The sequence below is a fragment of the Pseudopodoces humilis genome, chromosome 15 (genome assembly GCF_049639895.1).
Source record: "Pseudopodoces humilis isolate 2021_Gansu_Grassland_sample_001 chromosome 15, ASM4963989v1, whole genome shotgun sequence".
NCBI lineage: Eukaryota > Metazoa > Chordata > Aves > Passeriformes > Paridae > Pseudopodoces > Pseudopodoces humilis.
The window spans coordinates 5,172,264-5,190,181 of record NC_142214.1 but is presented as its reverse complement, the minus strand read 5'-3'; the positions used below and the strand labels follow the sequence as shown (position 1 = coordinate 5,190,181).

At 48.0% G+C, this 17,918-nt stretch overlaps 1 protein-coding gene across 2 annotated transcripts; it reads right to left on the bottom strand.

Moving 5' to 3' along the window:
• Positions 1-250: 250 nt before the first annotated feature.
• CYSLTR1 (cysteinyl leukotriene receptor 1) lies at positions 251-17,386 on the bottom strand. 2 transcript variants are annotated; one of them, XM_014255395.2, is made up of 2 exons: positions 17,311-17,386; positions 251-3,378 (listed from the first exon to the last, which is right to left on the bottom strand). In XM_014255395.2, the coding sequence occupies exon 2, from the start codon at positions 3,333-3,335 to the stop codon at positions 2,295-2,297; it is 1,041 nt and encodes a 346-aa protein (XP_014110870.2). In that variant the 5' UTR covers positions 3,336-3,378; positions 17,311-17,386; the 3' UTR covers positions 251-2,294. The 2 variants fall into 2 exon arrangements, with proteins under 2 accessions (XP_014110870.2, XP_014110868.2); XM_014255393.2 differs by lacking the exon at positions 17,311-17,386 and adding an exon at positions 5,710-5,733.
• Positions 17,387-17,918: the final 532 nt, after the last annotated feature.

Below are 17,918 nucleotides of genomic sequence, written 5' to 3'. Positions count from 1 at the left end.
GCTCCTCCACCACTGCAAGATCTACCAAGACCACCAGAAGTGTTTTGGCTCCAGCAGGTCCCCAGACAGCAGCTGCAGGTGGTGGCTGAATCCTGGGAAGTTGGGCTATGGCAAAGTCCAGTTTGGCTGGAGCAAAATAACTCCCCCAACATCACAGCAACATCTGTGCTGCTTATTACACCACACCACACATCTGTGTGTTTATTACAGCATTATAAATTATTATTATAAAGCAAATATTACACTCTGGTGATGTGTGCAAATAAAGTTTTATTGTAGGGAAGAAGAATCTGCAACAGAGACTTTCAAATGAGCTGTGGAAAATGGTAATTAAAATTTCACTTGCAATGTTTAGCTTGATTTTCAGTAAAGTATTTTAAAACAGGCTTTCTTACTGCACAAAGAAGAAGAAAAAAAGCTGCCATTTTCTTTGCCATTAACATTATCTTATTCAAATAAAAAAGGCTAAAGGTTAAAAAATACCTCTGGTATAACAAAAATGCTTTGCAATATATACATATATATATATACACACACGTTTAGCTTTACTGTACAATATTTCAAGCTTTGGGAATGGCCATGTTGTTCCTGCAAATTCTGAATAAAAATCCATGAGGATTTTTATTTACAGTTTCACAATGCTTTTAAAGCCTGGAGACACAAGTGGAATACTCAGTGCTGACCCTTGAAAATGAGTTTTAGCCAATTCATCCGTATTTTTTCCCTGAACAATTTGCAGTTCTGGCTTTGAACTCTTGGCTCTGCCCTCCTGGGGGGTTTATGGGGTCTCTAACTCTCCTCTACAGCAGCAGCTTTCAGCCCTCTACTGCTTTGTCCTTCACATTTAACAAAGGAATTTTGGATCTCCTTGGAAATTCACATCCATCATTTATCCTGCAGGTGGATTTAGTTTTTTAAGTGCCTTTTGCTGAGCCAGAGCTGTGGTGTAAAGAGAGAATTATCACTCTAATTATCTGTACAGATAATTTCTCCAGCAGATGCCTGTCCAAGCCAAACTCCTTTTGCTCACTGTTATTCTTCACTACTAAAACTGTTTTCCTTATCCAAGATAACATCAAGTAATTTCATAAATACCATATCCAAACACACTTGCTGTTCATTTATCAACTCCTTCTCCAGCTGAGAGGTTTAACCCTACAATAATTTCTATTTCTGCCGGAATGTGTCGCACATTTCCGGCTGGGCTCTGCTCCAGCAGAGCTGGAGATAACTTCCTGCAGATCTCCTGGAAAAGTACAGGAATGTTTCCCTCCATCCAAGAGTTTGAAGCTTTTCTTTACAGAAGAAACACAGCCAATGTTTTTTCAGCATCACATCTCATCCAGACTCAGATTTTGAATCTCCAGCTCTTCCTAAAGGTCTTTCCAAGAGCTTCGTGTTGCCTCTTTGCTGCCAGGTGTGGAACAGGATCAAAAACATCTTAGAGGGCTTTATTTTTATTTTTTATTAATTTAACACCCTTGGCCAATAGTTGAGAAAGGCAAATCTGACTCTGAGCACGCAGAGCTCCACTTTTACCTAAAACTTCCCCAAAAACTGGAGTGATAATCTGAATCCTGCAGCCCTCACTTCAGGGCCAGCCCCACTGAAATAAGTTTATCTCTTATCCTTATTCCTAAGTTATCCTGCACAGTAAGATATTGCAATTTTACAACTGATCCCATGGATTTTTCTAGAAACTGGACAAACACTGGCAAATCTGCTACCCACCATCTCCAGCTGCTCTGCGGGGGTGGGACAGGTGCCCATCCCGATTTGCAGCCCAGGCACAGCCCTGGGAGCCTGAAACACACATAATGTTCATAAAAACCAAAATCCAGAGGCAGCTGGGGAGCAGGGCAGGAATTATCCTGGCCTCACTGTGTAAATAACTTGGCGGCTGTTTGAAGATCCAGTGAAAACTCTGCCCTCGCTGTTTGTCAGGAGTTCCCCACGCACCGCAAGCTTTGTTTACATTTCCCACTGGCTCGGGGAATTAACGCTCTTGGAAAGTTGTGAAATGAAGCAAATGCCCAAATACAGCCTTGGAAGGGGTTTGGGAGTTCAGCAGCAGCTCCACGGTTTGCTGGTGGTGGCTGCTCTGTCCCGTGTGGCTCTGGGGGTCCCAGGGGCTGCCCAGCCCCAGCAGTGGCTCTGCCACCAAGTACCACAAACCAGGGACTGTCCACACTTATTTAACTGCAACAAAGGCTTGAATGCCTCCATCCCATCTTCTGGAAGAGTTTGGAGATCTCCATCCCCCAGAAGAGCTCTGAGGGGAAAGTTTAACCTCCTTACAAAGGAGCCACAGCGGCCTTTCCATTCTCCCTCTGGCTTTCTCCAAAGGGCTCCTCATCCTTGTCCTTCACGGAGATCTTTCTCCTGAAGGCTTGCGACAAGCTGGAGGAGGACGCCTTCCTGAGCGTGGTGAGTCTCTGCCGGAAGTTGCCCCCGGAGAAGAAGTAGAGGAGGGGGTCAAAGCAGCAGTTGGCAGCCGCCAGGGGCAGGGTGACGATGACGGCTTTCTGCAGGAACACCGTGTCCCCGCAGCCGGGGCCCCGCAGGCGCAGCGCGTGCAGGTGCACCGTGCGCAGGACGTGGTATGGCGTGAAGCTCACCAGGAAGGTGGCGGTGACGATGACAATCATCCACACGGCCTTGCGGCGGTTGGCATCGTTCTTCCGCAGGTTGTTCCGCAGCAGGGTGCGGATGATCATGGTGTAGCAGATGGTGATGACGATGAAGGGGAAGACGAAGCCCACAAAGAGGGCGATGAAATCCAGGATCACCACCAGGTTTGTCTTCTGGGAGTTCTCGGGCGGTTCGAAGCACTTGGTCTTGTTGCCGTACTGGTACGTCCCGTTGCGCAGGAAGGGCGCGCTCGTCAGGGTGACGAACACCCAGATGCCAACACACACTAACTTGGCCTTCTTCTCCGACACCAGGCTGATGTTGCGGACTGGGAAGACGATGGCGATGCAGCGGAAGTAGCTCATGGCCGTCATGAAGAAGATGCTGCAGTAGAGGTTGACGTAGAGCGCGTAGGACGAGAGGCGGCACAGGAAGTCGCTGAAGAACCAGTGGCCCTTGTGCACGTAGTAGATGACGCGCAGGGGCAAGGTGAGCACGCACAGGAAGTCGGACAGGGCCAGGTTGAGCATGTAGACCTGGAAGGCCGTTTTCTGCCGGTACGTGCGGATCAGCACGTACAGCACCACGCCGTTCCCCACAAAGCCCATGATGCTGATCATGGAGTAGAGCGTGGAGTAGACGCTGTTGCGGAAGTCGTCGATGGAGTGGTGGTGGCACGACACGTTGGGGGATGGCGCTGTCATGGTGCCTGGCTGAGGCTCCAGCTCCCTGGGGATGGCGTCAGGCCTGGGGGGAAAAACGCAGGTGAGGTAAAGCAGCACAGGAAAATAAATATCCATGATAAAATAAGAGGAAAAACCCGTCATCTCTTTCAGGAGAGAGCTGAGAAGGGGTGTGGATCTCACCCCTTCCTTCACCACATCCACTTTCCTTCACCAGCTACCAGCAGCTGGTTATGAGTGACAAAACGTGGCAGAGTCATGGAACCGCATCACAGGATCACGGAATCCTTAAGGGTGGAAAAGACCCTTGAGTCCATCAAGTCCCACCATCAAGCATCACCACCATGATCACCACTAATCCATGTCCTCAAGTGCCACATCCATACATTTTGGAAGTTGTGATGGCTCCAGCACCTCCCTGGGCAGCCTGTTCCAGGGTTTGAGCAGCCTTTTGGTGAAGGAATTTTTCCTAATATCCAATCTAAACCTCTCCTGGTGCAACTCGAGGCCAAATCATCAGGACATGAAATTACCAAAAAAATCTCTTAACTCCTCACAAACTGAGGCAGCTACTCAGCAAAATAGCACAGGGATAACGAAGGTGACAACAGCACTATGGAATTTAAAATAGGAGGAGTGGTCCTGGACCCTAAAAATTGTTCAGCCCTTATTGTCATTTTTTTTGATTGATTTTTCAGTTGCTAATGGTTCAAACACAGAACCTCCCTTGCAGCCTGAGACCATGAAAAGCTGCGAAATCAGAACTGCAGGACAAGAGCCAGCTGAAACAACAGGACACCACAACAACAAAAGCAGAAGCTGGGTCAAGATCAGCCATGAGAACCCACAACTGTACCAAGAATACGCTCAAAATTGCTGTTAAATGAATTTTCACCCAGAAAAACTACTTGGCAGTATTAGATTCTCTGTCTGCCCCCAGGACTTACTGAAGTCAGAATTCAGAACCGCTCTGGGATGCTCAAGGCTTCCAGGTATCAGTTAAATTTCAGCTATTTTGGTGTTTGTACTCCTTTAAAAGAGTTCTTTGTTTATCTGCAATGCACAAACGAACTGAAGCTGAGCAGGTGTCAGCGAGGGGACGGAGGGTAGAGGGGGTAATGTTCATTAGAAATCCTGTACAAAGCCACCAGTCCACATACCAAAGGTCTTTCATACTTTCATACTTTTATTACATTATGGCCTTAACTCCAGCAACCAGCCCAGAATTTAATCAGTCACTCAAGGTATTTGTCCAAAAGACAAGCAGGACTTGTTTTCTATTGTATTTCTAAACAAAATTTGAGTTTTGCAACCAAAAGGAAACTGACATTCACAATCCAGCCACCTTACTGTAGGAGTATATCACAACCAGAAATGCATTTCAACAAGAATCCCAAAAAAAAGCATTTCCCAGCTGAGGCTTTACTTTTGCATCATGAGTTAAAGACAAACATCGCTTCTGACACTTTTTTATTTGTATAGTCATGATTCATTTATTTGTGTGGTGTTGAATTCAGCTCACTGGGAACGTGCACAGGTGAAAGGGAACCACAGTGCATGAGAAAAGGTTCCCAAAGGGAGCAAAACCCCAAACTACTGCTATTCTCCCCATCTGATGTGGCACAGATAAATTTATAGCTTGTCACAGAATCACAGACTGCTTTGTGTTGGAAAGGGCATTAAAGCTCATCCCATTCCACCCTTGCCATGGGCAGGGACACCCTCCACTATCCCTTGGACACTCCCAGGGACTGAGCAGCCACAACTTCTCTGGGCAATCTGTGCCAGGTTCTCACAGCAGATAATTATTTCCAATATCCCATCTCCCCCCAGCAGTGGGAAGCCATTCCCTGTGTCCAGTCCCTCCATCCCTTGGCTCAAGTTTCTCTCCAGCTCTCTTGTAGCTCCTTTAGGCATTGGAAAGGGCTCTGAGGTTTTCCTGGATCCTTCTCCAGGTGAACACCCCCAGCTCTCCCAGCCTGGCTCCAGAGCAGAGGGGCTCCGGCTCTCGGAACATCCCCTAGCCCCCAGTAGATTACACTCAGTTTAATTACACAACCCAAAAGCGCAAAGTCCCTGCTGTCTGTTCCGAGCACAAACACGAAGCATTCCCACCCCGAGGAACGCTCCGGGCTCTGCATTCCCCGTTTGGGGAGGGACGGGAATGCCCCAAAACACCGAGCTCCCCTCAGCACCCCCAGCTCGGGGAGCGGGGACACAGCACAGGAGCGCAGCGCTCACCGCGGCGAGCGGCCGCTAATTAACGCCGCAGCTCATTAGGGGGAACCCAGCGGCTCAAACCGGGACACGGCACAAGCGGGGGGCACCGAGGCAAAGCCCCCACCCCTCAGCCCGTGATCCCCCAGCCCCACGGCAGCCCCAGCTCAGCCCTTACCGCAGCGCTGCGGGCTCGGAGCGGGAGCGGATCTGTCCCCGGCGCGCCCCCGCCGCTCTTAAAGCGGGGCGCGCCCCCGAGCCCGGCCCCGGCCCCGCCCCGGCTCCACCGGGACCCCGAAACCTTCGGCTTTTCCAGGGTTTCCCCACCTTCCTAGGAAATAGCGCTCGGAAGCATCCCAGCCGTGCCCCCCGCTGTGGTGGGCACTGGCGGGGTCCCCTCGCTGGTTTTGTTCTGTGAGTATTTTACTCCTGCTTGTAACTGGCAGGGAGCTCATCTCTGATGTCAGAGTTAACAACCTTCTTTAGAAATAGTTCTTAGGAAACTTTTTGGTGTTGGTGTCATCGGAGGGAAAACAGAATTCTCATGGACTTAGCACTCTGTTCTTCCAGCATCCCAAAATATGCTATATTTGTCTATCTTTTTTTTAAAAAAAACAACTGTGGCTTTGTCAATGAAAAAAACCAAACCAAAAATAACCAAAACAAAAACAAAAATAACCCACCCCAAACAAAACCAAACAAACTCCAAGGCTCTATCAAATGAAGAATTCTTTTTCTCAGTTTTGAATTCTTGAAGTGTGAGCTGTCCCACTCTAAATTTTCAATTTATTATATTGACTATGTATAATGTGCTGTTCCCAACTTTTGCTGAGGAGTTAAGGAATTCTTCTCCCATTCCCAGATTTGACTGGGATGTGGAGGTTCATGGGAGGCTGGGTAATGGGACCCAACAATTTTTGGCTTTTTTGGGCCAGTGGGGAATCCTTTGGGGGAAGAAACCTTTATCCATGGTGGGAACAGCTCCAAGTGGCACTGGAGCATCTGGAAGTGTCCAAGGCTGGGCTGGACAGGGCTTGGAGCAACCTGGTCCAGTGGAAGGTGTCCATGCCCATGGCAGGAATGGGACTGGATGAGCTTTAAGGTCCCTTCCCACCCAAAAGATTCCAGGATTAAAGCCAGCCCTGCTGAACTCGGCATGTGAGTCACTGTCCTCATGGGCATCCCTGGATCCACCCTCCTGCTGCTGTTCCCAAGCTCAGCCTGTCCAGCTCTGAGTGCTGGCAGCAGTGACCCCACGTTTCCCTGCTGTGAAGCCGCACCAGCGCAGCTCTCCCACGCTGCTGCCCTTGTGTGGCTGCCTGGGAGAATTCCCAGACATTTTTCCTGCCCCAGCTCCATTTTTATGGATGCTTTTGGAGTTTCTGAAGCCACGGTGCTGTGGACATGGCAACTTCTCTTTGACTTCACTCTCCATGAAGAGTGAAGGTGTGTGAGAAGAAAATGCACTTTTCTCTCTGCCCTTCCCAAGTGCTTCCCACCCCTGCTCTCCTATCCGTGCCCAGGAAGCCTGTCCAGCTCCCAAGAGCTGCTTAGCAGAATACTGGGAACAGTGAAATTGCAGGATTGTGGGATAATTCAGGCTGGAGGAGACCCCAGGAGATCTCCAGTGCAACTCCTGCTCGATCCAGGCCAGCCCAGGCTGCTCAGGGCTTTGTCCCACCTGATTTTGAAGACTTTTGAGGATGGAGGTCCAAGAGCCTCCAAGACTGGACAATTCCTTGCACTGCCTGCAATGTCCTGTGCTGGGATCTGCCTCTGGAGCTTGTTTTAATTGTGGTGCACATTCTGCTGTTACTCCATTCAACCATTCTTCTGCTTTTTTGCTACCTTTTCTGGCCATTCCTTCTGCTTTTTTCTACTTGGTAATTCCTTCTCCTTTTTCTTTTCTTTTAATATATTTTTTTCTGTTCCTTTTCCTTTCACTCTCAAGAACAGGAAGATTTGTAGTTGCAAAGTCAGACTGAGGTTGGTGTGGGGTCGAGGGGGCTGCTGCTGCTCCAGATGTGCTGGAATTGCAGCCTGAGTTTTGGTGGGAAGGGTTTCCATGCTGAATCCATGAGGAGCTCAGACTGCCTCTCTGACATGGCACGTGGAATCTGGGGGGGCAGGAGGGTACTTCCCTGATATATCAACCTGTGAGGAGATCCAGAGGAGAGCAAGGGATGGGGAGGACTCCTAAAAGGAGCTTGGATGAATTCCCGAGGAATGAGGGTGAAGAGGACCCAAACAAAACAATCCCCATCATGTCTGATAAGAGCAATTTCATGCTGGGGCTCGAACTCCTCTGATTCCCTTTCCAGAGGACAATGGGATAAGGAATAAAGGCACAAATGAGGCTTTGGAAATCTGTCTGGGACTATCCAAACCTGGGAAAAGCCTGACCATGCTTTGGGGTTGTCACTTAGCACTGACTGACCGTCCATTGCCTTCTCCCACTGGACCCCAAATTCCTGCAGCTCCAGCCAGATCCCATGAAGTTTCCAGTGGCACCAGATTCCAAGAAGCTGAGCCCTTCCTCAAGTATCCTAAATGCCACTGATCCATCATACTGCTTATCTCTTTACTGCAGGACTTCCAGACAACTTCCCAAAATCCTAAATACTTCCCAGAGTGGATGAAAAATCCCTCCAGCATTGGCAACTTCTTCCACTCTGCCTATTTAAGAAGGGGAGAGCAGAAAAGTGGGGTTTTGTGAGGAAACAAACATCTTAACTATGTTAACAATTCTCTTTCCTTTCCTTCCCAAAATAAGCCCTTTCTCTTGGAACCTCGTGGGATAAGGATGGTGACCCAGGTTCAGACTTGCCCCAAGATATTTGGAGTGGGCTGGGCTGTGTGACACTGGCAGGGACATCCCAGGGGCAATGTCAGCTGCAGGATTTCTCCAGAAAAGCAGGACTGTGGCAATATCTGAAATCAGGCATGGAGATTTGGGAATGCTCTGCCTGCCCTGATTAGCTGGACTCAGGCAGCCACACCTGGAATGTGCGTGGCTTCAGTCATAATCCCAGGAATGTCCCTCCTGGAAGTAAAGCACAGGAGGAAAGCAGAAGGGAGAAATAAAGAGAGGGAAGGAGGATGGAAAGCTCTTGGTGGGGGTTAATGAGGGCAGTGCCCCCAGATCTGGCAGGGATGAGTTTCCACGGCACAGGAGTGGGAAGCCAGAGGGAAAGGGGAGGGCTGGAGGTGTCCCCCCAGTGTGAGCGGAGATGGAAAGCCTTTCAAAGCAATAAATCCTGTTCCCTGAAGGCTGACAGCCCACAGTCGTTCTGGAGCAGGTGGGCTGTGCTCTGGGAAGTGCTGGGACCCCCAGAGCGGGGTCAGCCCTGGGCTGGCAGGGTCGGTGTTTGGGTGCCACAAAACCACACCGAGGAACGGCGCTGTCAGCAGCTGCTGTGGGATGGCTTCGGATCCCTCCTCCTCTGCTTCCCCTTATTCAGAGAAGATGTTTCTGCTGCTTGCCAAGGATGTGGAATCCCTTTGCTGAATCAGCTTCTGCACAGCTCCCTTCCCCCAGTGGGATCTGCTTCTCTGGGAGATCATCCCTTATTCTCACCTGAACCTGGGTCTGTTTGCTCCCTGGACCCAACACAGGGAATTCACAGAATCACAGAATATTCTCAGCTGTAAGTGACCCACAGGGATAATCAACTTTTAAGAGAATGGCTTATCCAGGGATCAAACCCACAACTTGGTGTTACCAGCACCCAGCTCCAACAGATTTCCAGCAGATGGAATCTGAGTTGTTCTCACTCTTCCAACACTGTCCCCATCTCCCCTTGGTTTTTAGGGATTGATTTTAATGCCACCCCGGCTGGCAGCTGTGAGAGGCTGCTCCATCCCAACCCATGAGGCCAACAAAGCTCCCCATTCCCTGGGAAACTAGAGCTGGGGAACCTCCTGTGAAGGAAACTTCAGCCCTTGTCACTCAGCCCATCAAATCCTAATGCAAATAAAACTCTTTAGTGGCTCTGAGGAAAGAGGACTGAGGAGAGTTGGGGAGATGGTTGGACACCTTCAGCATGGCCTCCAGTCAGCATTTTTTGGGATAAAGCACTTGCTCTGCTGAGATGAAGAAATAACTCCCAGACTGAGTGCAAGGACCATGTTGAGCCCTTGTTATCCCAGACATTTGGAGAATGATGCTGCTCTCTCACAGGGACTGATCTCGCCCCAGAAAAGGAGGTGAGGATGGAGATGGATGACAAATCCGGGAAGGACCAAAGGCATAGATCAGGGAAAACCGATGTTTTCTGTTTTGCTGACAAGATTTCCTCTCAAAAACCCAACAGGGAGAGTTTGTGTGGCCTTTTCTGGGAAGTGGAGCTGCCACAGTGTGGGGATAGGGACAGGGCTGTCCCCGGTGCTGCAGCTCCTCTCCTCCCTAAACTGATGCACACCAGGTTTGGAGGGATCTCTGGGACAGAGGTTGGACATTTCAGGTTCCTCTGCCAAAGGAAACTTCTGGAAAGGATGTTTCAATCAAAGGACAATTCGTGAGGCCAAAGCTCCAGACAAGGACCCTGAGCCATCCTTCTGCTGTGGTGAAGGACAAAGCACCAGAACTGGCGTGTGTGCAAACAGCTGCTCACACTCTACATGTGGTTTTATGACAGAGAAGGCTTGAATTTGTACATTTCCAGAGTCATTATGGGATGGGCTCCACCAGGCTCTGAACACCTCCGAGCCCAGCAGTGCTGGGTGCCAGGAAAAGCATCCCAAGGTGATCAACCACCTCAGAAAAAAAGTTAAAACCATCATCACAAAAACTTTTGAACTCCTGACTTGAAAAGCTGCATTTCCTTGATTGGGTTTTTGTTTTTTTTTTCATGGTTCCAACGTGTCAGCCTCTGAGAACAAAAAGCCACTCTGGCTGGAGATGCTGTTCTGATAGAGCCAATTGCTGCTTCCCCTTCCTGTTTTGTACATGGAACGAGGGCTGCAGCAGATGGGGCAGATAGGGCTGGCTTTGAGCTCTGCCTCCAGTATTTCACAAGTCACATCACCGAGAAACCGCTCAGGGAATGCGCAGCGTCCCTTCCAGACGAAACACTCTCAGGGAAAAACAGCCTGAAAACATTTCCCCATCCCTGATGGTTCATTTCTGTGGAGCTGGGGAAATTCTATGAATTCTCCTGGTTTTGTAGAACCGATGGGAAATCTGTATTTTATATCCAAATCTCTCCAAATTATCCTTTCATCCTAATATTTTTTCCAGAATGGGGGAAACCTAAAGGTGCATTATTGACCCTCAGGCTGGAACTGGGTGTGAAGGTTCTTGCAAGTCACCAGTGACTTTAACCCTCCCAACTGGGGCTACTGTGAGCCTTCCTCACCCACAAAAGTGATATTTTAACTGTCTGATGTTCATTTTTTGGCAGCAGAATTTTCTCATACCAAAACCCAGCAGACTTCTTTGTCACTGGAAGGTGAGAAAACAAACTTTTGCCTGGAAAACTCAACAGGTCAAAAGCAAACGTTCCTCATGGAGAAATTCTGCTTTAATCTTCTTTTGGAAAGTAAACTGAAAAGCCCGAAAGAGCCTGTGCAAATTGTCATTCTCTTCTGGGAAAGGGTTTGGAATAAACAATAAGTGTTTTTTTGCATCAATGTTATTTTTAAGTCTTTTAGCACTTAGAAGTCTGCTCAAATCTAAACAGAGAGGCAAATTCATGTGAATTAATGAATCATAGAATAACCAAGATTGGAAAAGAGCTCAAGGATTCCCCAAGTCCAACTGCCACTGGTGACAGCTGGAGCCTGTATTTATTTAGTGCATCTTGTGATATTAAATGGATGCTCAGGATTTGAGGATGGCCAGAGAATTATCAGGACACAGCACACACCAAGTATTTTCTACAGAATCCCAGAAGTCATGTTCACCATCCCATGTTGGAATAAAACTGCAGCCCCTGCCAGAGGCTTTTCTCAGGAAAAATCCATCAGGATGCAGATCCTGCCTTGCATTTGAACATCTCCATGTTAGTTGTGGAAACATCCATGCAGAAATCAGATTTTCCTTAAAAGCTATTAAGAAGAAATTCTGGGTCAATTAAACCTCCACAATCGATCTTTGATGATCAAGCACACCGTGCCATGGGATGAACCTTTTAATTACTCCCATTTTATTTTATTTGCACCTGTGCTCTCTGTTCTCATTCACAGTTTTACCCTGGGGAGACACGGGGAACACAAGGCCAAGACCAACTTCTGCCCAGGAGAAACCTCATTTTTCAACTGCTACACTTTAACCACCTGGGGAACTGGAATCATGGAATGATTTAGGGTGGAAAAGACCCTGAAGATCATTTATCCAGCCATGATCCAGCACTTCCAAGTCAAGACCATATGCCCAAGTGCCATTTTACTTCTTTTTAGGACAATATTCCTGGATTTCTGGGCTATATTTGGGTGGTAAAATGGTCTGGACCAGGAAGATGATTTTGTTACTGCCTGACAGGGAAAGCCTCGTGTCCAAACTGAGATCACTTGGAGCAGCCGTGGAGCTGTCCTGGGCTGTTAATTCCCAGAGGAATAAAACAGGTATCAGGTGGGCCCTGCATGGATGAGGACAGTGATGATATAATTAAAAACCAGCCAAAGCAACATGGGAAAAGCCTAATCAAGCTGTTGGAGAAAGGAGAAGGCAGGATGGGACCTGGTGCTGGACACGCCCGGGTTCTTCAGCCAAGGGAAATGTCAGGGCAGCCGAGGCCAACCCAAAAATTCAATATTGGAGCAGAATAAACAGGAGCACACAGCAGCAACAACATTCTGGTTCCCCTTCAAGGAATTCTTCGTTGCCAGCTCTTCAGGGGCAGGGTTTGCAATTGCAGCATGAGAATTGGAGACAATGACGGATCTAGAGCATCAGATATGCAAAGTGTTTGGTTAAAAACACCAGAGGAAAGAGTATCAGAAACTTCCTGTTCTTTGAGCACTCAAGTTCTCATCTTGATGGGTTTTTTTGTTGTTGTTGTTGTTGGTTTTTTCTTTCTTGTTGACTAGAAAGGAAAAATGCAAAGAGAAAGCCCCTGATGAGGGATGACTTAACCAGGCCCTTTGTGCAGAGCTGAGGGCAGATAAGGACATCCCACGTACCAGGAATTTGTGAAAAGATGTTCCTGCAACACCAGTGCCCACCTCCAGCCCTCCTGCAGCTCTGCTTCTTCAGCAGATTGCAGCAGATATCACCAGAAACCTTTATGAAATCCAAGTTTTGGTTTTAATCGTTACAACCTCTCATTTCCTGAATGTCACCCGTAGATCTGCCTGAAAATAATTCACATTTTCCATCAGAGGGAGGAGTTGTGTGGTCTGAACCATCCTACAGCACCACACTGGGCTGCTTGTGCTCCCATCTTTTGCTCCAAAACTTCTGTCCCATCCTTTCTGCTTGGATTTCATGATGTGCTTTCAGGCCAGGCCAGCTATCAGCTCCTGATCAGCCCAAAAATGCTTCCTCTGGGCTCTGAATCATCCCTCAATTATATAACTGCCTGCTCTTATCTTGTGTGCTGGAAATGGCTCTTTGGGGTTTTTCTAATGCTCACTGGAGAAGGTTTTACTCTTTTTCTGCCATGATTCAACTTCTCTGTGCAGCCCAGGCCCATAAAATGCCAGGAATGGGCTTGAAAATGGATTATTCACCTGGACTGGGAAAGGACAGGGGAGCAGCCAAGGCAGCCAGTGGGAAAGCTGTCTTACTGAAAATGAAAATATAAATAAAATTATATCACACAAAAGAACATCTCCCTTGTGATCAGTGATGTCTCAAACGGGTGCTCCAGGAGGTGGTGGAGGCTGGGGACAGTCAGGGCTGGGATCAACATTCCAGAAAGGGACTCGTGGGTGTTGATCTCCAGCTCAATCCAGCAGTAATTAAATGAATAACTTAATAACACAAATATTGATATATAAATATGTTATCTTAAAGATCTGTGACCGTATTGAGCCTGAGTTTGGGCAATTTCAAGGCCAAAGAGGATGTGGCCGTTTCCATCCGTCTGGACATCCCACAAAACACAAAAATACTGCCTGCAAAGAAAAGCTCTGATGGGGGTTAGGGATGATAAATAACTCTGATATCAGTGGAGCTTGAGTCTGTTGCAATTAACGACTTTTTCACCCTTTCCAATGGATTTCCAAGTGCTGAGAAGCAGGGAGTTGAAGGATTCCTGTAATTGCCACCTTGTACAGCCTGGTGTTCATCACCCATTGCCAAAAAAACACCTTAAATCCCTCTCAGTGCTGCTTCTGAGCCATCTTTTTGTGAGCTAGAGAGCTGCAGCTCACTCCAGTCAGTGCCACTGGTGGATTTGGGTCTTTTCCCCACTTTCTTTGAGCTCCCTGAAATAATTTTAAAGAGATTTTGCTTCAATTTTGCCACAGTCTGAGGACCCACAGATATAAATCACCCAGCACATCTCTGCCTGTTTAGTCTGTGTCTGTGCATCAAAACCCTGCTGGCTTTGCAAGGTCAGGCTTGGGAGTGACCTTGGACTGACTCCAACCCCAGCCCCTTCTGGGGATAATTCGGATTTTTGTGCGAACTCTCTGTTCTCGGAGATTTCTGGCTGACTCCAGCTCCCTGCAGACCCTACATCATCAAAATTGGCCTTTTTTGGCCCTCTGAGGCCCTCTGAGTCACATCAGCACTGCTTCTGTTGAGCTTCCAGGCTGACAACTGATTTCTGCCTTATCTTATAATTAATCCATCCACATTCAAGTCTCTCTATTGCTTCAAAAATCAAATTTCAGCCTCTCATCCTTGTCTTTAAATATTATAACAGAATTATAAAAGCACCAGGCAGATGTTTTCCCAGCTCCCAACCTTTCCCTGCAGGAACCACAAGCCATTAGTTCAGCTGAAGGCATGGCTTGCCTCGTTATTTATTTAGTTATGCTTTAGTATCATTATTTTTCTATGCTGTGTTTTCATTCTGATTTTTCCCACAACGCTTTTTCCTGGGGCGCAGAAAGACGCCATGGAACGGGAGCATCGGTATTTAGCTTTTATTTTTGTTTTCCAGACAGATTTGGGAAGGAGCAGCTGGTGCAGCAAACCCATGGGGCTTTGTGAGCACAAGCACCTGGCTCATCCCTGCCGTGGATCAGCTCCAGAGCTTCTGGAACTGCCAGGAGCAACAGGTGGCTCACAGGTCCTGTTTTCCATGTCCCACTGCTCTCTTCAAAGAGAAGGAAGAACAAATCCCAAAAAACTCCAGAAAGCTGGGAATCCCCCAGCCTTCCCTGTGCAGGTTGTGGTGGTGACCACCGGCACTGTCCTGGGTTTGTGGGGACACAGGTGACACCACCCGCAGCTTCAGCTGGCAGGGAAAGGCAGTTTCTCCTGAAAAATCCTCATGAGGCCCTAAAAAAACCCCACCAAGCTTGTGGCAATGCCCCATTTAACAGATGTGGTTCTCCCCCTGCCCCCAGATCTTTTATCAGCTTCAGCAGAGTTTGTGACCTGCCAAGAGATAAGGCCCGGAAATCCTGATACCAATTTGCTCTGATGAACAGAATTTCTTTGACTAGAATTCTTCTTTGAGCAGAAACCAACATTTTCATCTATTTCCACCCATTCTCCTGGACCACAGGAGCTACAGATGTCCCAGCTCTTTGCCATAAAACCCCCAAACCCCAATTGGCCTTTGCCATAAAAAACCCAAACCCTAATTTGCCTTTGCAAGGAATTGAGGATTTTCATGATCCAAAAGGATTTTCCCAGGTTGGCAGCTCGGATCTCACAAAGTTTTGCAGCAGCACACTTGAGTCACTCTCTTAATTAGGTGATTTTCTATGGAAGTTATTTTTATCCATCTTTGTGGTCCCACTAGGAAACATTTTTCTAATTCCTGTCATCTACCCAAAGCAAACACATTCACTGATATGGGAATTGCACAGAATAGCACAGAATTTGTTTCCTCTTTTATTCTTTCATGCAACAATAACACTCGAAATAGCTCCTAGGATTGTTTGTTAAAGAAATAATAAATTTTTCTTTCTGACAGCTTTGCCCCCACCAGCTGAAGATAACCAGTGTTCCTTCAGGAGAGGTTTCTGGGACAGTAATTCCTCATGCACTTGTTCCAGGTCCCTGTGGAGGAAGGGTTGCTTTGTGTGATGATCAGGATGGAGATGGATCATGGCATTGGAGCTGTCCCTGGTGGTTTGGGATTCCCAGCTGGGCTCTGAGGGAGCTCTCAGAGATCCCTGCTCAGCACAGGCTTCACCTGCTCCAATCCTGCTGCCACGCTGCAGTCATTACTTTACTGTCCTTTTCCAATCCCAAAAGCTCCTTTGGGCTTTTCCAATGACTTTCCATTTACCCCCCACCATGGCAATGAGTGTTCGCTCTGCTCTCACTTTACAACACGGTGTAAAAGTTGGAAAAACCCTACTCCAGGTGAATTTGGATGAGCCATGGCATGACATCACTTCTGCTTGAGCCCCTCTGGGCTGGCACCTCCACCTGGGAGTGACCCTGGCACCATGTCCTGGATCAATCCCAGCCCCACACTGCCTCTGGCTCCCTCCTGGTGGGATGGGGGAGAGCACTGGAATGGGAAAAGTGGCACGAAATTCGTGGCTGAGGAAAACCCTGTATGGAAAGAATTTCCTGCTATGGGTCCATGGTGGGGATGGAGACAGTCCAGGCAGGATGGGCTGTGTTGGGGTGAGGGTGGGGAGGGTGGATGAATTCAGCAGAAGACAGAGGAAATCTGTGGCTTCCAGGGAAATTCCTGCCAGCCTCATCCCTGGGGATGAGCTGAGCAGTGGAATGTTGTGACTCAAAGGAAAGCACGGAGTTCAACTGGAACCAGGCTGATCTGACCAGGAGCATTCAGACCCGAGCGAGAGACTGAGGTGAAACCACGAGAGGAGCAGAAAGAAACCCCATGAGGGTCTGTCCGTGGCACAGCACAGGCAGAAATCCAAGAGCTCCATGGATTTTCAGCTAAGGACAGCAGTGGGAATTTCCACCTCAGCTCCTGGATGAAGGGCATGTCCCAAAGTGCTGTTCCACGATTATTTCCTCACTGGAAGTGGGAATTAGTGAAGGAAGAAGCCAGAACACCCTGAGATTTGCATTAAAAGTTTTGCACCGAGTCCTTCCTCCCAGTTTTATGAATCACCACTACTTCTTTATGCATTTTCTTCTGCAATCTTGATCAATTCTACACCTTAACAAAAAGGATTGTGCCATCAACCTCATCCCTGTCTCCCTGTAAGGAAATCTTTGCTGCCAGCTCTTGAAAAGGGGCTGATGAAATCCTGTTTTATGTCTGGAATTGCTGCCCACAAGGAATAAACATTCCATTAGTAATGCTTTATCCCTCATTTGCTCTCGTTAGGAGGTAATTTCCTTTTCTACCCTGAAAATGGAGAATAATGGTGATAAAACAAGCGAGATGATGATTTCCTTTCTTGATGAGTTCTCTGAAAAGGAAAAAAGGGAAACTCATGTTCTTGAGAGAGGGGCAGGGTACACCCAGGTCACACATCCCCATCTGAGCCAGCAGGGACAAGGGCTGACCTTTGCCACTTCCTGCTTCTCCAGCATGCAGGATCTGCTGTTTTCCCATCAGGAAGGACATGGAGGTCAGCTCAGCACTTTTGGGCAGCCTCCTGCTGCTCTGCTGCCAGTGGAGCTCTGGCTGTGGCTTGGTGGCAGTGGGAGCTGTGACAGGTCACTCCTACCCTCCAGACTCCGTGTCACCCAAACCCTCCTCATACCCGCATTTATATTTACCTGGCTTTTCCTTCTCCATTTTCCAGCCAGAAGAGACAATCATTCAGCCGGGTTTGACTTGGAAAAGAAGCTTCTTGAACTCTGCCAGGCAAGGGAGAGGCGGAATTGTGGAGAACTTCAAGGGGGAAACACAAAAGGTGCTGAAGAAATGCACGTTCTCTGGGGATAATAAAGATGGGAAATGATGTCAAGTCAGATGTCCAAGCAGGAGACACTTCAGGAGGAAAAACCAGGACACCTTGGGTGAAGATCTGACAGGAACTGTTCTGGTTTCTCAAACAACCCAAGAGAAAATAAAACCAAGGTAAAGCATGAGAAGAGCTGCCCAGACTGAGTTCCTGAGCCTTTAGTCAGCCCAGGATGGCAGCTGGCACCATCAGGACCAGGTAACCGAATAACCACCAAGGAACAGGGATCAGAACCTGGCTTGTAGGACCAAACTGCAGAGTTATTTGCAAAGAAAATGGTCCTCCCTCAATTTCCTCAAAATCTTCAAGTGTGCTAAAAAAAACTCACAAAAATACAAAATATTCAGCTGATGTCATTTCCCTGGGCCCAGGGAAGCTGTGGCTGCCTCGTTCCTGGAAGTGTCCAAGGCCAGGCTGGAT